Consider the following 20,710-nt stretch of genomic DNA (forward strand, 5'->3'; position numbering starts at 1 on the left):
TCACAACACTTTAGGGTCACAACACAACACTTTAGGGTCACAACACTTTAGGGTCACAACACTTTAGGGTCACAACACAACACTTTAGGGTCACAACACAACACTTTAGGGTCACAACACTTTAGGGTCACAACACTTTAGGGTCACAACCCTTTAAATTCACAACACAACACTTTAGGTTCACAACACAACACTTTAAGTGTTGTATTGTGATCCTTCAGGGCCACCATACAAGACAGAGTAAAACAGAATAAACTGTCATCTGCTGAGTCATAACTTTCTTCCTCACAAGCAGCAGGTTCCTCCACTCCAACTTCATCCACTTCCACCCGTGAACCTGATGAGCTGGATAACAAACTACCACCTCATTTGTTCTGTGTGTGAAGCCTTTCTTCTTCAGTGAAAACTCACACCACATTAGCGGTGGGGGAGAACAAACATGTTTGGATATTAAACTTTTGATCATTTTCAAAAGGGAAACCTGTCAGCGTGTTTTATCCCACAAAAGCCTCCAACCTCATAAATAAGTCAACTTCCCGCCTTCAAAGCACTAATGGAAATCCGTCAACGCAGAAAAACCCTCAGATGTTTTCAACAGAAAAAGGAAACAATCAAAACCGCCACGTTTGTTTTGGAATTCTCAGTGAACGCTCCCCAAATGAACAGAAAAACAAGCTTTTATTTCATTCTTTGGTTTCAGCTAACCAACAAGCCCATGACTCTCCTGGTTTAGGAAAATTTAAAAGTATGCAAAAGACAACCAAATCAGCACAGCTAATCAGCTGTCAACTAGGCGAGAGTTATTCACATAAACAAGTATTTTTCCTCATGCTCTCACAAATGAATTCGATCGAGGTTGTTCACAATCCTTTCGACTAACTCCAAATCTCAGGAAATGAGATTTCTCATAATCCTGGCAAATGAACATGAATGAAACCTGCAGTAAAATGTAGAGCAGCGAGCGGTGAAATGTTTTTAAAGACAAAAGGCCCTCAATTAAGCTAAAAAAACTAATGATCCCCTCACATTTTGATTTATTGTTCCTCCACAGTGCAGACTCTAAAAACACACCGTTACTTCCCATGCTCGGGTGGGTGCAGGTCATCTACAAAAGAATATGACCCATTAAACAGCAGTGAGATCATCCCGTATTGATTTTCCATTGTGCGTGTCGGCGAGCAGCTCCCGGATCCACAGAACAGCAGCAGAGGATCATCTTCTCTGCATCCTGTGCTCTAATGAGTGTGCGTTTGTGTGTGTGTCCCGTCCCAATCCGCCAACGAAAAGTCACCTCATGACTCAGGAATGCAACGAAAGCCTTGGGATGGGAAAGAAGTGCATTTATTCCCGTCACATTAGTGTGCACACACTCCTCCACTTTATTAGGATGTGTGTCAAACCGCAGATATGGAACACACAAAACTGCAGGAAAAGAACAGATCCTGTGTGAGTGTGTCTATGAGGCCCATTCTTTGAGAGCACACGGCTCTTCTTGAGCCAGTAAAGGTGTATACAACATGTGATACCTCATCATTTCATGTCTAAATATATAAGTGTGAAGTGACTTGTCGATGTAATTCATTGTGTTGTTGAATTTTGAGTGTAATTGTGAAGTCTTTTTTTTTTAAAACAACAAAACACTTTTACTATCATACAAAAAATAGAGAAAGTACTACTAGAAGTTATGTCCAGTAGTACAGTACATAAACCATCCATATTTGGAACCCGTTTAACCGCTTTAGGGGGCTGCTGGAGCCTATCCCCACTACTGTTGGATGAGCAATTTAAAGATACAGATGAAGCCTATTTTTGAACTCTCAGGGGGAAAAAAATGAAAAAGCCACAAAAACCCAATCTGGTAAAATGAATATAATAAAAATACAGGATGAATAGAGTAAGAACTAGGGCTGTGAACATTAACGTGTTGATTGATCAAACAGAATTTTCACGTTAATAATTATTAACGAAATTCCATTACACTTCCAGAAGCGGCAGTCCTTCGCTTTGCCTCACCGATTTGCATATTTTGTGATTAATAGTTTTTAATCACAACACAAAAGTGTGATTAATCTGATTTTTTTTTAATTGATTGACAGACTTAATTAAAAATAAATGTTCTAAATGTAAATTTTTGTATATGATTATATATTGTGATTATTTGAAGATAGTAAGTGGTCCACAAATACTGTAACAAAAAAAGTTAATTGCGATTAATCGCGATTAATTTCTCTCCAGGTTTGCGATTAATTTTTTTTTTTTTATCAATTCCCGGCTCTAATAAGAACATATCACACAAAGCTAAGCTACTCGTGAGTAGATGAAGCCTCGCAAAACTTTATTATTTTAAAACTATTTGAAGCTTTTAGGCTTCAGTTCAATGAGGAAGAAGAAAAAAACGGGACATCTAGTGGTCACTTGGAGCCATTACAACCTCTGAAAGAGAGAGAAAACAGATTTTTTTAACTCTGCAACTCTGGAAATTTAACTCCAGCGTTTACATTGTTATCGACTACTATAACTCTTTAACCGTTTATGCAATTCATGTAATTCCAACAGATTCTGAAGCGGAGAAAAGCAGCTTTGCACTGATATGCAAGTCAACATAAATCAACATTTCCGGTGTTTACGAGTTAATCAAATTTGGCAATAAAATATTTTTGTTCACTTTTGCTAATACTTTGTGCATAAATGTTTTAAGGATTGATTTGCATAAGGCTTTTAATACCTAAATAAAAAGGTAAAAACAACAAATATATACAGTTTATTACAGCTAACTTAAAAAGAATTTTTATTCCGTTTTCCTTGAAAGTCAATTTTCAAGTAAAAGGTAACCATGACGACAGTTTCTATCCATTATGGTTTCTTTTTTTCAATAAAAATCTAAAAGCATCCCAGTAAAACTTCGACATTGTAACATAGCGGTTTATTTACAGATCGTTTACCATGACAACTGCAAAGAAAATAAAACATTTTTTCTGTGCTGAAGGCCAAGAGATGTTTCAGAGATGTTATATGGCTATAAGTTCTTAAGCCGATAAAGCTGTTGTCTCCACGGTTACCGATCCTGCTCTAAGCTCAGGTAGGCAAAAAAAAAAAGTTGAGTTAATAGCTTTGATGAAAGGGTAAGAAGAAGAGTTATGACACTTACTGAACAAAAGAGGAAAATGATCTTCCTGAAGAAAACTAATTATTACAAACAGAAAAGGAAAATAAGAACATATTGGTTAAAAATAATAAAACCTTAAATCATATCCTCCCATAAAAGTGCTATTTTTGGAATTTACAAAAATGCAACACAAAGTACCAGCAGTTTTCATAAAGTAAAGTACGGTAAACATTTTTTCCTAATATCACTGTCTCACTTTCCTGAATGTGCCCTGAATTTCATAATAAAAGCTCACCACTGTTTTTATTTGCTTTCTGAAGTCCCCGACAGCTTTGCAAATAAAAACAATCTTTCAGTGAATTTCTATTTTTCAACCTGCTGTTGTTCAACAATCCTTTCCACAAAACCAAGAAGTTTTTTTCTTTCAGGGACGACATGAATGTGGAGAAAAGAGGAAAACAAAACATCTACCTCAACAACAACCTTCACAATAAGACTACAACACCAATTCAGTAATTCAGTAGTTGAACGTGCATCACATGCTCGTGTGTTCTTAACTTCAATAGTTCCTAAAGGAGATCTAGTGTACAAATAAAGTCTTAAACCAGATAATTCACAGAGAATGCCTCCTACAGGCCGGTCAACGAATATATTATTTGACATTATATCGGTCTGTGGCCTAAAAAAAACATTGTGGACCACTGCTTTAAACAGATTTTAAACCGTTTCCTTCAATGTGATTTTTGTTTGGCAGCAAAAATCCCAAGAACTTCAGAGAAACATCCAGCCAGAAGGCACCAACCGTCCACCCAGTCGAAAGGCAATCTGGTTAAGAGCCTGAGGCGGTACTCCTCCCAAACGCCCCTACCTCTGATCTCCTAATCACCTGGCTTAACATCAGCCTGAGAGCAAAGGGGCGGGAGGGACCATTAGAACCACAGACAGCTGTTCCTTCAAAGCATCTTTGTTGGATTCTCCAACGGTCAGTTGGTCCTAAAAATTAGGCTAAATTAAAGCTAGTGATGCTTAAGATGTGCGTTTTACATCCTGTTTACGCATGATCCGATTAGTCGACTAATCGGAAAAAATAATCGGTGACTATTAAAATAAAAGCCCTACTACTACTACTACCCACTACTGTCTTCATTAGCCCACGGTTTTGTACGTAGAGCCCAATAACAGTCGTAGAAACTTGTGTAGCAACTTGCAACCTATTACTAACAGTATTTTTTTTAATCTGTGAATTAATAGTAGTCTTTAAAAAGGGCAACTTCACATTTATAAAACACTGACCTTTCCTTTATGTCAATTTGTTGACATAACCAATCAGTTCTTCCTCATTTTATTTGCATCAGAGCGTTTAAAACAACAACAAAAATAAAGAAGTTAGATTTCCAGTATAACTGCCATCAGCTAGCAGGAAAGTCAGACCATTTTTTTTAATGATGTGACCTCCTGAATGCAAAAAGAATGTAGATTCTTCTCTGTCTGAAAGGACACACTCATAACGCAACAGAAAATCAAGGTCTGTGTAGAAATATGAACCCACAAAAGCCAGAAGGGTGAAGAAAAGCAGACGTATCACAAGTCTAGATGTGATTTCTTTATGAAACAGTTCAATTAATCGCCAGAAAGTTGCAAATATTTTAAATTATCCAAGCGTTTTATTCGGAAAGCTCAGAAAGGGCACAAAGTTCTTTTTTAATTGAATTAGCATTGTTGGGATTGTATGTTCGACTGGTCTGTATTAGCGTTTCTGATGTGTGTGTACTCCTTTCACTTCCATAACAATCGCTTCTGCTTTCATGTGTCATGCAGACACAAAGAGGAGCTCCTGCAACTGCAGCTCGTATTTGAGGCTGCACACTTATAAATTCACCTTAATTGGTTTTCATGGGAACCCCCCTCCTTAGAAAACCCACTCCTAAAGGGACTCCCCTTTCCAGGCTTACCTTAGAAGATTGGGAAGCGGGATAGAACCTGATCCAGATCCCAGAATTCCCTTTTTCCCAGATAACAGTTTCTCCACCAAGGTGACGTTCCCGGTGCGCGCGGCTTCCAGCAGCTCTTGCTCCTTCCCCATCCTGGACACAAGTTTGTAACGGCGGGGGGATGAAAATCCAACCGATCTCCCATATATATGTATCACCACCTCCTCCTCCTTCTTCTTCTCCTCCGACCTCCCTCCTCGCGGCTTAATGAGAGGAAGGCATCCAGGTGCTGCTGATGCTGGAAGGATGTCGACGCGCAGCCCCGGTTTGTTCACGTGCACACCGCCGTAACGTACCCCGCTGACGTGCACTACTCTCCGGTGTAAACCTCAGAGGGGACCGGAGCTCCAGCGAAACATAACGGGAAAAAAAACCGACACAAAGCCTTTTTAAGTTTAAATGGCGGCTTCCGTCTTCTCTGAAGCTTTCCGCTCTCAGGTGTATTTAAATAAAAAAGTCCGTCCCTCTGTCTCCTCTGGTACTTCCACTGCTTCCCTCCCGCGAGCCTACTGCACTGGCCGGCGTCTACAACGGCCGCCTGACGCTCAGCAGCCAATCAAGCAGGGCGCGAGCCAAATTAACTACTTCCGGATTTTGATTCTCGCGTTCCAAAATAAAATGTCTCAAAACTTCGCAGTAGTAAAAAGAGTAGTAGTAAAAAATAAATAAATAAAATAAAATAATATTTTAAATGATAAAAATAGACTTCCAATAATTAGATTTATATGATAAAAATAAAAATTAGGCAGATAAAAAGCATTAACATAACACTCGTATTTAAAAAATAAAACGTCCACATTTTGCATGTAAAAAACTTTTTTTTTTTTTCAATTTTCATGACTGTTATCAGCAAAAAATGGGTGTAAGTTGTCCAGTAAAGAATCAACTAGACAAAAATATTAAGATTACACTCTCTTTTCAAAGTAAAAAGTGTCAAATTTGTGTGTGAAAGCAAAAATATTACTTTTTTTATTGTTACAAGTAAAAAAATAACAATAAAAATAGACTTTTAATAATCCAGTTGGGTGTAGACTTCTCCAGTAAAGAATCAAAAAGACAAAAACTTCATTTTTGTATTTACCTGCCCTCTTTCATGCACAATTTAATTTCATTTTTACTCTTGCAAAATAAAATTGTTCAGACTTTCTTACTTTTTATGTGTAATATTTATTATTTTAATGTAATATTATTTTGTTGTAATATTTTAATTACTGTATGTCAACCTTGTGCCTTTTAAGGTGCTTCATAGATATAATAATTTGTCGTGTATAATTAAAATGCATTTTCTAGTACTAAAATGTTTAAAACTTTTCTTTAGTATATTATAAACAGTATAGTTTAAGTATTACGTTTTATCATATTTAGGCTATATTGTATTATTAAAATGTGTTGTATAGTAAAGCTTCTTTAGAAGTACAATATTTACCCCCCAAAAAAGTAAAAGTACATTGTTTTCACAGCACAAACGCACAGAAAGTTTTATTTTGAAAGTGAATCCAGTCCAACTTCCGCTGTAGCCCCTGTCATTTGTAACTGACACTCTGGCCGTAGTATCTGGGCGTGGATGACAAAGCGACCAAAACACACCGCGGCTCTCCACCTTCGTGAACATTTTCTTAAAAAGTCACGCGTGGAGTCAAGGGCTGCTGCTGTCTTGGCTCTTCTCAAATCACAAAGTTGAATCCCTGACACTCGCACATGCGCACACGGCGCTGTTTTCCTTTTCAATTGATGCTGCTGCAGCTGAATGGGTTTGGAAACAGGTGAAATCCCAAAATAATCCTCCAATCATGTCAGGGCATGGCTGCCTGGTGTGAATAATTCAGAGGGGAGGCAGAAGCGGAAATTGGATGTGTTTTCACTCAGAGGAGAAGTCCCTACTTCCTGATTTTCACCTTTTTTGTTTGCAGTCATATACTATTTCTATTGTTTTGTTTGAGGTCAGTGTTCCGTTTTTGGTCTAAAATTAAAGCATTGTTTCTAATTCCTCTAACCCTTAATTTTCAACAAAAATAAAGAAATAAATAATGTTTTTATTAATAAATACACTTTATAATTTTTAAATAAAATTGATTCTTTAGTGTTTTTATCATGTTCATATGACAAATAAGGACATATATCAGGAGAATTAAGCCCAATTTTGCTATTTTAAGAATTTCTTCAGTGAAATTGTAATAAATAGCGAGCAGACAAAAAAATGTGTTTCAAATAGAGGTTTGTTACATAGAAAATATGCTGACTGGGCCTAATTTTAAGCTCTCGGGAATGAGGAGGGGAAGTGGGGCGGGGTTGCTCAACACCAAAAGTCCCGCCCACAACCTGGAGGCGAATTTTAAAATTTAGCAACACATGTTCAAGCAGTCATTTTCAACAATGTTTTGGTAAACGTGTGTTTCAGGCTTCAACATTAATACATTGATCGAACGTTGAAAGTTAAATCAGTTGAACTTTTTGACCAATCAGGGACTAGCAAGGCTAGTAGCGTCCCTTTTAATTCACACAACTGTTTAAAAATTGACCATGAAGAAGAAATCAATCATTTCCATTTGTGTTTAGCCAGAATTACACAACACCACGTCTTTAATAGCAGTAAAAAAAAAAAAGAGGGAGAAGCCCCTCCCTGCTTGTCCAGTGTGAACACCAGGGGCTGAAATTGAAGAATGTGCGCTCTACTTCCGATCTGCAGAAACTATGTCCTAGAAAACAACACAGGCTTTTAATTATAATTATAATAACACAGAGAATGCTCTAAAAAGATCATTAGATAATCGGAGTGGGTTATTTGTACCTTTAATACAGAAACAACAAAAAATACTCAATACACAATAATATTTGTAAAACTTTTGCCTTTTTTCTTAAACAGATGTTAACAATAATGAGTAAAAGAATATAACATAGCATAATCTCTAATGTAATTTACCTCCTGTATTGTTGGCATTTATATATATTCATGATTTGATGGATTATTTTGCATTTTCTTTGTAAAAACAAAACAATAAATGCTCCATTTTATTGATTCTGCTCTTTTTACTAAAATGCTTTTTTCTCTTGTGGTTCGGGCCAGTTGATGGTGCCTTGAACTTCACACACTACCTGTCCTAAGATCTTATCATCACAGTTTTGGTAAGAAAATGCTGCAATATAGAGAACAGAAGTGTGTATTTGGATGACGGAACAAAACAGGAAACTATAGAGAGGTTTAAAAAAAGAAAAGAAAAGAAAGATCAAAATGTGAATTATTTGCCATTCTTCTCCTTTTTCATTTCTGACTTTCTTTATTTTCTTATAAAGTTCCTTTGATTCTATTCTTTATTTGTTTTATCTGTCTTCCTGGACACTACTTTTGTTGTTTTTTAACAGTATTATTATGATAATTTACCACCACTTTGATATTTACGCTTTATCTTAATGCATTTTTCTTTTTGAAATCTCTTCTTAGAGTTTCTATCTGCTGCTAACTTTTTGCTGATGGAATGTTCCTTTGCTGCAGAGGGAAAGGGAAGGATGAAACACTTTCACACGAGCAGTTTTCTGTAGTCATTTGGAATCTTTATTTTTAATTTTTAATTTTTGGGGGGAGATCATGCATAATGGAAGCTTATTTTTTCAATGTACCTCATTAAAAACTGCTTTTTATTATCTAAAAACATCAATGTAGGTTTGTGGTAAATATTAGAACTGCATTAGTTTCTAAGAGTGAGATAATTGGTTTAAGCTCAAGGCCAAGAGCTAATGACTGAAACCCTGAATGAGGGAAAAGAAAAACCAACAAAAAAGTGCTGAAATTTTAAATAGAACAAAAAATAATTACGAACCAATAGTTATTTGTATTGCAATGAAACATTTAAGTGGTTTTATACACCAAATTTAACAAAAATCCACATTTTTAAAACAATAAATTGCCTTTTTAAATGTATTTAATGTTTTTTGTTCTAATTTTTAGCAACAAAGCATCACTGTCAGCTCTAATAAAGATCTCTTAATGGATTTTCTATGTGAAACTAAGTGTGTTTTAGTGTTTTTCTGAAAAGTTTGATTTAACCTCTTAATGCCTTACTTTATTTTTAGCTTTGGTAAATGGTATATACTTATATAGCACTTCAAAGTGCTTTACAGTCACAGACCCATTCACACACTGGTGCCAACCTTCCACCAGAAGCAATTGTTCATTCAGTGTCTTGCCCAAGGACACTTCGCCTGGCAAGGCAGGAATTGAACCCACAATCGTCCAATCACAGTCCTACCGCTGCACCATGGCTGCCCCTATGAAAAACATGTCATGTATTTATTTTCCTTTGCTTCCCCTAGTGGCGGAGTTTGGCATTGCAGCCATTTCTTTAAATATCAATAATATGTCACATGGATATGAACAGGCAAGAAAACTATTTTTTTGCCTTGAACATCCTTTTTTTTTTTTTTTTTACATTTTTTTCTCTTCATGACTGAGCCGGATTAAACCATCTGGAGGGCCGTATGTTTGACACCCCTGATATAGATAGTACTGTACAGATGTGACGAAGTATGAACAAATTCACACTGCAAACTTGAGAGAAATAACTGAAATAGATCCGTCTTTATTTCCATCAGTATTTCAGCAGCTTTGACAGACAAAACACAACTCACGGTGTCATTTTTTCCATCTTGCAGTGGCATTGAAATTCATTTCTCAGAGCAGAAAATTCAAACTTGCCGAAAAAAATCAAAGAACCTGAAAAGAATGTTTGTTTCTATGATTTCTTTAGAAGTCCTCATTTGAAATGAAACGGAACAAGTTTGAAAAGTTTTGACTCATGATAAGTTTTATTGCGTGGGAAAAATGTTCTAGCCTTCGCACATAAATGTCCTTAAACATTTTTTCTTGAGAAATTCAGATTTAACATAAAAACAGGCATGTAGCACCATTGTGCTAATCTCCCTTTTTTTTGTTAAAAGATAATCACGCTTTTTGTTATTTTCAATGCGTTCCCCTCTTGTTCTGTTCACAGTCATCGTTGTCGTATTTACAGTGCCTCTGTTTTAAAAGTGCGCGTGAATAACTATTTACACGTACAAAAATAGAACAAGAGGGCGCCGAGACGCATTTTGCGGGACAAAGCTGTAAAACTGACAGGAATCTCTCAAATTAAATTAAATGCTTGTTGTTGTTTTGTCTTTTTTGTCAGAAAAAAAACAAACAAAAAAAAAACACGCTGGACAGAAAGACTTCATGACGTTGGGTTGTGTAGAAAAGAGCCGTCTTCACATTCTTGTTGACTATACACTGTACATACTCAGAGGGCGATGAGGAGCCACGTCACTCTCTGAATATAATAAACACTAAAATGAAAAAAATTTAATGCAGTGCAAAATATTTCCTCCTTTAGAGACATTCTTTAGAAGCTTCCACATTCATTCAGTGTTCACTCATTCCATAAGTCTAACAAGAGGGAGGGGCTTCTTCTGTAGGCACGGCTAAGGCTATAAATTCATGTTTCCAGAAATGCATTTCTGCTGATTTTAAGTCATAAATGAAGGAGATATTTAAGACAGCTAGCGTGTAAAAATGTGTATTTTCTAAATCTTCACACAGACTGAATTGCCTTTGATGGAATTTTTTTTTTTTTGCTGACTCAGGCGCCTCTTTTTCTTCACTTGATGATCCATCCTGGAGCATCGTTGCTCATCGCTGCAGACTCTCGTCTAGCTGGTGTTCACTTTGAGGTTCTTCATGCGGTGGAGGAGCGAGTCCTTCTCCATCTGAGCCTCGGCCAGAGCCATCTTAGCGCGGGACAGTTCAATCTTCAGACATTCGTTCTCTTCCATCAGCATCTGAAGAGAAGAAAATAAAGACGTCTGAAGAGATGGAACTCAAATTGGTAAATTAGTGCCGTCAGGTATTACATTTTTTAGTACGATTAATTAATCGTCACCAAATTAATCGCAATTTTTTTTACCTACTAATTGTTAAAAACCTAATTTTAAAGTGTTTCATTTAAGTTTGTGACATTGTGGCGCAGTAAAAGATCAAAATAAAATTTAAAAAGTGGCTTTATTAAGTTTTTTTTTATTATTAAAGACTTTCAACCTTTACTTTGACACCACAGAGAGGTCATTTTTTTTTTATTTGAACAATTAACAAAACAAAAAGGTCCAGAGTCTCTAGTTTACCACATCAGAAAACAGTAGGAACATTTATGAGAAATCCAAAAAATATTGAACACATCCTTCTTATTAATACTATAATTCAAATGTTGATTTACATTATTCCACAGTTTACCACAACAAGAAGAGAGTAGAAAATATATGAGAGTGATGTCATGGTTTCCTTTAATTTGTGTAAAGTTGATCATTTTAAACACCGGGATTAATCAGAAAAGAAATACAGAAGAAAATGAAAGAAGGAAGAAATGAAACACCACAGACTACAGTATTTAGACTTTTTTTTTTTAAATAAACTTTTGTTTCATCATCTGGGCAAAAACAAGCACCAAGAGGTGAACTTTCCCTCTAAAACGGTCAAGTTTCTCAAAAAGGAGCTAGACCGGAGCGCGGATCGCCTCACATTGAAGCCGTTACCATGACAACATGACACATCGCGTATTAAACAGCCAATTTTTGTAAACAAAACAAGCAATAGTTTTAAAAATATAACAGGACTGAAGCTCTAATAATTTATTTCATATTTATTTTTTATTTTTAATGTGGGATAAAATGCTCCTTCAGGTGTGCATAACATGGAAGTAACTATCCAATGCAAAACTGAGATTAACACAATTAAAAAAGAAAAATAACGCTCTAAAATGTCACTAAATTCGTGATTAATTAATTAATCGTGATTAATGCGATAATTTGACAGGCCTAAGGTAAAGTAGTGCGGGGAATCGCACAAAAATCAATCTTTTTTTACTATTACAAAGCTATTTATTCACAAAAAACAGTTGAGTTTTCCTGGTGTTTAAGTTGAAAAAGTTGGAACTTGAATAAAAATGTAGAAACCTAAAGATTTTGATGTCGATTAAAGTGAAAACTTAAGCTCCAGCGTTAATTAAAAGCTGATGTAAAACCCCTGCAGTCTGTGGTCATGATGATAAATTTCAAAAAATGGAGGGGGAGGAGGAAAAGAATTAGGAAATGACATCTTCATTTTTCCATCGCTAATACCAAGCAGACCGCGGTGTGTAATTGTGAAATTCAGCATCTGCGGTTGGATTGAATTTTTTTTAAACCTCAGAAATATACATTTTCTGAGCTGCATTTCGCTGCACGAATAAAAAACAATTTCAGACCAAAAAAAAAAAAGTTTGGTATCATATATGTGGGACTTCAATGTTCACTTAAAAAACGTCTGTGACTCTTTCAAGACCCGCCCTGATGAAAACCATGTTTTTCATGCGTTCTTGTGTCATTTTTCTGACATATATAAAGAAAATTATCTCAAAATAGGATTTATTCATTTAAACAGTTGTGAGCAGACAAAAATAATCAAATAATCATAACTAAAAGACTTCTGGGAAAGCTTTTATCAAAAGATGATGGTATCTCACCTTCTCTCTGGAAGATGGCGAGGGGCTGGTGGGCGGGGCCTGAGTCTGTGTTGCCGTTGACATCTTGCAGACGCTCTTAACTGACTCGGAAATTGGACTGAGAGCATCTACGACGGATGAAGCAGCGTTTTTGGGGTTGGGCTCTGGTTGTTTGTCAACTGTAAGATAAAAGACAGTAAGTGAGACATTTCTGATATTTATCGGCTGCTCGAGTGGAGGAGAAAGTATGAAAAGGAGAGAACATCACCTCCTAAGAAGAAGGAGCCATCGTCTCTTCTGTGCACGACGAGGCTGTCCACGTGTAGAGTGATCGGCGTGGCCTCGCTGTCGTCACGGGGACCGTCGTCCTGGAGGAGGGATGCCACACATTTGTCAGAAAGTGTAATAAAAATAATAGATTCCAATTTTCACATAAATACACTAATGTTTACGCTCCACCTTTAAATCGATGTGTGTGTCCCTGACACAGATCTCCATGGGCAGCACCTGAGAGGTGGAGTCGTCCTCCATGAAAAGGGAGAGGTTGCGTAGCGTGGACATCAGGAAGCTAGCGTGGTACCCCTGGAGGCGGAGCTGTAGGAACCCGTTGCGCTCAGCCAGGGGGGAGTGGGCGGCGGCGCACGGCCCGCTCTCCAGGCGTGCCTGGACCTCCGGACGATTGGGGCCGTGTGCAGAAGCAGAGTGGCTCTCACCTCCAGCTGTCAGAGAGACGTTCATTCAAATGTCGAGCAGAGAAAATAAAAGTCTGCGGATTTGACCCAACGTATTTACACTCAACATTAAAATGCCCTCGGGATGATCTTGTTTACAGTTCATATCTGCAGCTTTCAGGTGAATTTGCCTCATTTCACTACCAGTGAGCTATCAAGGTAAATTAAAAGAAGACAGTTCTTTAAAAACCATAAATATTTCTCAAGTGTTTAATATATTTTGATTGATTTATTGTTTTAATTGTAATTATGCTGTTTTTAGTCAAAATCCAAAACTCATATCTTGGACATAGTTTCTGCAGAGCGGCTAGAGTTCATCAGAAATTAAACTCTGAGATGTGGGCGGGACCATTGGTTCGGAACAACCCCACCCCTGTGTCACGATAGTAAAAAAATACTCTTTCCCTCCAAAAGGGAAGGAAAGAGTATTTTTTCTATCATAAAATTACTACTAGTGATCTTTTAATTATGATTACGTCGTTTTTTAGCCCAAATCAAAAAGCTTTTGCTGTTTTTTAAGACATATTTTATGCATATCAGCAGTAGCTCATCAGAAATACAATTCTGGGTTGTCCCCTCCCCCGTCAGTAAGAGTTCTGTTTGAGCGCTAAAGCGCTAGCTTATAGCCTCAAGCTAACATTAGCGGCGCAAAAATAACAACGAGGTATTTTGGATTAATCCAGTCCTACAGATTTGAGCCAGAATCGCAATTTGAGTCTTGAACGCTCATCATGTCTCGCAGATCTAAGCGTGAGCGGGCCAGGGGGTGCGTGGGGGAGGGGAGACTTTGGCACGCCCCTTTTAGCAGCTGGGTCATTAGTCTGAGCATTTTCAAGCATCCGGTTTTCTGATCTGATTTGAGTTAAGAAATGCTCAGAAATGCAGTTTTTGGGTCTTTAGTGGTATTTTCTAGGTCACAAATATGCGGTTTTTCAAACGTGTTTTTTGGCTACTCCTTGTTGATCCCAATTTGAATAAAAAAAATACCCAACAACACAGTTTTAATCCTAATTTTCTTCATCTATTGTCAGAAAAATCCTACACAAAAACCTGCAATTTTCATTGGAGTGCATCTTTAACACACCAATTTATCTCCTTTCTTTTCTGCTCAAAGTAATAAAATAGACGAAAAATCAAAATACTTTTTCTAGATAAAAGTCACAGTTTAATCATGTGTAATTAACTTAACTCACAAAAGTGTTATGACTACAAACCACCCAAGTCAGAGATTTCTGTACTCAAATTTGACTTAATATACAAAGTATTTGCTCTCCTGGATTAGCTTGAGTTAAGAGGGCATTTTGATATTGAGGTTAAAATTGTTGGGAGTAAGAAAGACTGAATGACACAAAGAAGACAGAAGGAAATTGAAGAAAAGCAAAAAAATACGCTCACAAAGCATAAAAAAATGTTTATTTTATAGTCTTCCAAGGTCCTAATGTTTAGGGTTTTTATGTTAGATTAAATCTAAAGCATTCAGGATTTTGTTGGTGAGCCTGCTTTTAAGTTTAAAACATAAAATCTAAAACAATGTAAATTTTCAAGTGGACAAACTGAAGTAAAAAGTAGGGCTGGGCATCACCAATAACTTCCAGAATTAATTCGATTTGATTCAGATTTTTTTTTTGTCGATTCTTTTGATTCTCTCAATTTAATTCAATTTCGAGTTTACACAATTAGACACATTTGTTTAGAAATATAGTATTAATCCATATATGTTTTGAAGATTTTCATATTGATCTGATACAGTTCACATAGTGTAAACTTTGTTAGTGAAATTATACTGAGATTGATTAGCTCCAACAATTGTTCTGCCTCTCCTGGAGGGCGTTTCAGCTTGGCCACTAGGTGGCGATCGCTCTACAACATTACACCTTATTCCAGAAGAAGATCGTATGAGCAAAAAAACAGTTTTAAGACCACAAATGGTTACTTTAAAAAATATATCAATTAAAAAAGTTTGGAAAATTTATACCTGTGAGTATATAAAGATTTTCAATTAGTCAGTGATCGGTCGACCGAGCGTTAGCATTAGCTGTCCTATGGGAAATCCCATTATACATTAGCATCAAGCTAACGGACTTCAGCATTATGCTTTAGATTGATCTATTTTTATGGATCGATTATTGATCTATTAAGCTTAGATCGATTCAGCCCTAATAAAGAGGAAAGGACATCAAGACAAATCCAGCTGATCAGGAAGAAAAACGAGGAGGACAATGTAAAAACACAAAGGCTGTGTTGTCTTGAGGACACAAATTGGCATACATAGTAACTTTGCAAGCACACAGTCGCATATTTTAATGCCTGAAGCCAAGAAAAGGTTCTGCAACATTCTCTGTCAGATCCTCTCGAAGAACTCAGGACAGGGTTAAAGCCACAGCACATTTCAGGACTCGGACACACGTGCAATGCTGTCAGCTTTTCCAAGATAAAGTGACAGTTTTTCTCTTTTTTCAATCCTGGAAAATGGAGAGAATAAAAAAAAAGATGAGTGGAGAAAGAAGGAGAGTAAGACAAAAACATGAAAGAGTAGAAAGCCAGCAGCCAAGGACTGAGTGACTGCGATAAGACGGGGAAAGGAGAGAAAAGATGGCCCGGAGACGGAGAGATGAGGGGAAGGAACGGCTGAAAGACAGAGGATTAGAAGGAAGATGGAGTGGGAGCTGGAGGAAAGGTGGAGGACAAGAGGAAAGGGGGGGCGGGGATGCTCTTGTGAGATAGAAATAGGTGGCGAGGGGTAAAGCTGGCGTTTTCTCTCATTGCCTGAATCACTGGACTGAAACTGCAAAGTCTGCTGCAGTGGGGAGATGAGGCAGGCGGGGGGAAAGAGGAGCAAATTAGAGAGGAAGATGGAAGAATACAGGGTTAAAAGTGTCCACGCAAAAAAAAAAAAAAAATGAGAAGTTAATTTGAGTCTGACACACACAGGCGGTGAATTTAGAAGGATGGGGCCTAATGTAGCAAATAATGGGAGCACTCACTCCATTACTGTCCACACCGCCTTCTGTTAAGTACCACACACACATGGTGAGGAGACAGCTCAGCATCCACATACCCACCCACACTGGTGAAACAGACAAAAAAAAAAAAGCTTCATGCGTAGCAGCACACTATCTGCAGAGCATGCTGTCGAGTCTGGAGAAGACCTGACAGAAGAGTGCAGAAACGCACAGCTGGAAACCAACGGCGAGAGAAGGAAGCGCTTCAGGCTACGGACGCCAGATTAACACAGCAGTTACCTGGGCTGCTTTGATCAGGTATTGGCAGTGAACTCACCATACCTGCAGGGAGTTATGGAAGGTAAATTATTAAAAACAAACAAAAAAAAAAACTAGGATGTTCCTGTATAGCTGTGAGAATTCTTTTTGCCATTTGAAAAACAAATATTTAAACAAAATATGTTTACTTCAAGAAAGTCAAAATTGAAAATGTGACAAACTAGAATACAAATTTTGGATTGAAATGACCAACAGTCCCACTCTGATGATCTTCTGATCTATGTTAAAATCGTTCCGAGTAAAAAAAACGTTTATCAGGGTATAAAATATTTTATATCCCGATAAACAACAATAAAGTATATTTTCAGCTATTCTCTGAAAAAATGCCTGATGTTGCGGCAGCTTTTGGGACAAGTTGCGTTGGCGTAATCATTGATCAAATTAGCATAGCAGCGATATAAACGATATCTATCGCTCTCACAATATAAGTCGTCATATCGCCCAGCACTAGCTCCCAGTGTTTTTTTTAGCCAAAATAAAAGTCGTTTTCTAGGACATAGGGTATGTCCGAATTCCTTCCCTACTCACTATATAGTGTGTTCACCATTTTGTTGTGCTGTATGGATCTACAATTCTAAAATTGGGTGCACAAAAAATTTCCTAGAAGTCTTGATGCTCACTACATTAACAAATATATACCACTATGCATTGCGGTCAAACCCAAACCATCCACATTTTTACTAACAGAACACACTGGAGTCACAAATAGACGTCATGAAATATTCGTATTAATTAGATTTTCACTTAATAACACATCTGGGGTTAAGTAAAACAAAAGTAAGTAGTGATCATGGCGTCTAAATTGCTTTTAAAATCCATATAGTGTCACACTAGAAAGTGTTTTAGTAGTTGGGGGTTAGGGGGGGAATTGGAACATAGCCATAGTTTCTGCAGAGTGGCCTTGGAAATTCTCCTCCGAGTTGTGGGCGGGACTATTTGTGCAGAACCCTTCCCCTCCCCCGTTCCTCTCCCTGCTCTGAGTATTTCTTAATTAAAGTCATGTTGGAGCAAGACTAGGCAAAAACCCGGGTTTTGAAAAAGCTTGGGTTGGTGATGCAAAGTCTCTCTAAATTCTAAATCCTCCACTTGAAGACAAATAGATCCATTAACGTCTTCATTTTCCTTGCCTGAGCTGCCATCTGGCTCAAAACCGGATAGCTACAACATTACTTGCAGTTTATTGCTATGCTAATGTTAGCTTGGGGCTGTGGAGAGCTATAAGTGAAGAGTAAACGAAGGCATGCTGGGATATCAATGTAAAGTTACCTCCGTGTCAACAGTCCCGCCCACAACTCAGAGGTGAATGTTTAATGAGCTGCAGAAGATATGCATTAAAAAAAGACACATTTTTGATTTTTGCTGAAAACTGCATAATTGTAACTAACAGACAAATGGAAGCAAGTTAATAGTCAAAATGTAGCTAAAGTGGGACTTTAAATAGTTGCTTAGAATCAGTTTTTGTAAGACGTCCAGTGACTTCCTGCTCCTGCTGGTCTTTGTTAAGTATGATCAAAGCGGGCTGTCAGAGCGCGTCCTCGTCTCTGTTACTGTCTTTACATGTTCATAATCAAAGCAAAATGATGCAAAGAGGCCAAACCCCCTGGTGGTTTGGACTGAGCGAGCCGGCTGTAAATGTGCTGTAGGACCTTTATCCCGTGTCCTTCCTCTCTGTCCTCCTATTTCCTCTGCAGTCAGATAAGCAACAAAGGATCATCAATAAAAAGTGGCGGAAAATACACAACCGCCTCTCTGCTGCTCTTCTCTTATTAGCTGGATGCCATATTTTCTCCTCTTGAGAAATAGTACATGACTTTTACACTTTCAAGGATTTATCTCACAGTTATATAACAAAGGATGATTTATTTTGCTGCAAATTTTAAAATAACTGATACTTGACTAGTTTGAGGAATTGTTTTGCTGCTGTATTTAGATGTAATGAGAGGAAATTTCAGTGAATATTGACTTTAAAAGAATTTTAGCTTTAACTTTGATATGAAAATACATGCAAGAACAAAAATACTACACACCTTTGGTGATGGGCACCAGAATTATTTGCCAATTTGGTATCAGTACCGATGTATACAGAACTACTGGTGCCATAGAAAAAGCAAAGATTTCAGTGCTTCATTTCGGAGATTTGCTTCAGTGCTTCGTTTTGGAGATTTGCTTCAGTGCTTCGTTTTGCAGATTTGCTTCAGTGCTTCGTTTTGGAGATTTGCTTCAGTGCTTCGTTTTGGAGATTTGCTTCAGTGCTTCGTTTTGCAGATTTGCTTCAGTGCTTTGTTTTGGAGATTTGCTTCAGTGCTTCGTTTTGGAGAATTGCTTCAGTGCTTCATTTCGGAGATTTGCTTCAGTGCTTTATTTCGAAGATTTCCTTCAGTGTTTCATTTCAAAGATTTGCTGAAGTGCTTCATTTCGAAGATTTCCTTCAGTGCTTCATTTCGCAGATTTGCTTCAGTGCTTCATTTCAGAGATTTGCTTCAGTGATTTATTTCGGAGATATGCTTCTGTTCTTCATTTCAGTGTTTCAGTGCTTCAATTTGGTGATTTGCTTCAGTGCTTCATTTCGGAAGATTTGCTTCAGTGCTTCATAACAAAGATTTGCTTCAGTGCTTCATTTCGGAGATTTGCTTTCCATGCTTCATTTCGGAGATTTGCTTCAGTGCTTCATTTCAGAGATTTGCTTCAGTGCTTCATTTCGGAGATTTGCTTCAGTGCTTCATTTCGGAGATTTGCTTCAGTGCTTCATTTCGGAGATTTGCTTCAGTGCTTCATTTTGGAGATTTGCTTCAGTGCTTTGTTTTGGAGATTTGTTTCAGTGCTTCGTTTTTTTGAGATTTGCTTCAGTGCTTCATTTCAGTGTTTCAGTGCTTCATTTCGGAGATTTGCTTCAGTGCTTCATTTCGGAGATTTGCTTCAGTGCTTCATTTCGGAGATTTGCTTCAGTGCTTCATAACAAAGATTTGCTTCAGTGCTTCATAACAAAGATTTGCTTCAGTGCTTCATTTGGCTGATTCATTTCAGTACTTTGTTTTGCTAATTTCTCTCAGTGTTCTGTTGTGGTGATTTGTTTCAGAGCACAGTTTTGGTGATTTATTTTCGGGCATTATTGTGCTGTTTTTTTTTTCTGTGCTTCGTTTTGAAAATTTGTTTCAATGATTCAAGATTCAAGATTCCTTAATAATCCCACAGGGGGAATCCTTGTGTTTCAGTACAACCCAGAACAAGACAGTTCAAGGTTCACTGCGGATGCAGCCAACTTATTAGCGCCCCTTATTCTTATTCTGGTGATTTGTTTTAGCTCTTTTTATTTTGATTTGTTTCAAAGCATCGTTTTGGTGACTCGCTTTAAAGAATCCTTCTGTTGATTAATTTCAGTGATTTTTGGTGATTTGTTTGCACAAGTCAATCTCATGTATCCTTTTCAGTCATCATGTTCTATTCCAGGCGATCATTTTACCTTTCCAGCGGTTGTGGGCGGGTTAATAACAGTTGGGGCTGGAATGAATTTCAGTCAAAATCCGGTACTGGTTCAGCATCAGATAAAGTCCAAGCCGTACCAATCTCTACGTATAAGTATAATCTAATTAGCTAAACAATCTCTGCTCGACTTTGCATTTCTCACCAAGGCTGCGGTTGCTGAGGTATTGTCTGAGGCTGATGTTGCCCAGCTGGCTGGGAATGACCCGGCCCACCTCCAGAGCCACGGCTGAGCTCTCGCCCTCCACCTCCATGCTGACACACACCGGCTGCACCTTCAGCACCAGCACAGACACCTGTAGGCCAGAGGAATCCAAAATGATCACCACAAACGGATGGAAGCACAGAAGCTGTTATGGTCGAAACTCCAATTTAATATAATCTTCAAGTGACAAATTATCAGTAGACAGTAGATTTATGGCTAACAGGAAACAATCCATTGGGTTCTCTTTTAATCACTATAATCTAAAAAATTGTTTTCGAAACACTTAAGTTGAGAATTTGTGAAACTTGAACATTTTTTATTAGTGGTTTGCAGAGGTGGGACCAAGTCATTGTTTTGCAAGTCCGAGTCAAGTCCCAAGTCTTTGTCCTCAAGTCCGAGTCAAGTCCCAAGTCA

General features: G+C 37.6%; 2 protein-coding genes across 6 annotated transcripts in view; both read right to left on the reverse strand.

Annotated features, from left to right (window-relative positions):
* Positions 1 to 5,742, reverse strand: part of LOC118598086 (ankyrin repeat and sterile alpha motif domain-containing protein 1B-like) — a 97,984-nt gene extending 92,242 nt beyond the window's left edge. The window contains exon 1 of the mRNA XM_036210274.1: positions 5,059 to 5,742. Coding sequence (XP_036066167.1) covers positions 5,059 to 5,189 — 131 coding nt within the window. The 5' untranslated portion in view covers positions 5,190 to 5,742. The remainder of the gene's footprint in view (positions 1 to 5,058) is intronic.
* Positions 5,743 to 9,651: 3,909 nt separating this feature from the next.
* uhrf1bp1l (UHRF1 binding protein 1-like) overlaps positions 9,652 to 20,710 on the reverse strand; it is a 36,848-nt gene continuing 25,789 nt past the window's right edge. For 3 of the 5 annotated variants that reach the window (XM_024286234.2, XM_024286260.2, XM_024286251.2), the window contains 6 exons: positions 20,237 to 20,387; positions 16,573 to 16,614; positions 13,059 to 13,318; positions 12,868 to 12,967; positions 12,621 to 12,778; positions 9,652 to 10,905 (listed from right to left, as the gene is read on the reverse strand). In XM_024286234.2, coding sequence (XP_024142002.1) covers positions 10,777 to 10,905; positions 12,621 to 12,778; positions 12,868 to 12,967; positions 13,059 to 13,318; positions 16,573 to 16,614; positions 20,237 to 20,387 — 840 coding nt within the window. In that variant the 3' untranslated portion in view covers positions 9,652 to 10,776. The remainder of the gene's footprint in view (positions 10,906 to 12,620; positions 12,779 to 12,867; positions 12,968 to 13,058; positions 13,319 to 16,572; positions 16,615 to 20,236; positions 20,388 to 20,710) is intronic. The other 2 variants (XM_024286269.2, XM_024286244.2) reach the window with 1 other exon arrangement.

Source organism: Oryzias melastigma, linkage group LG23 (assembly GCF_002922805.2).
Source record: "Oryzias melastigma strain HK-1 linkage group LG23, ASM292280v2, whole genome shotgun sequence".
NCBI classification, from domain to species: Eukaryota; Metazoa; Chordata; class Actinopteri; order Beloniformes; family Adrianichthyidae; genus Oryzias; species Oryzias melastigma.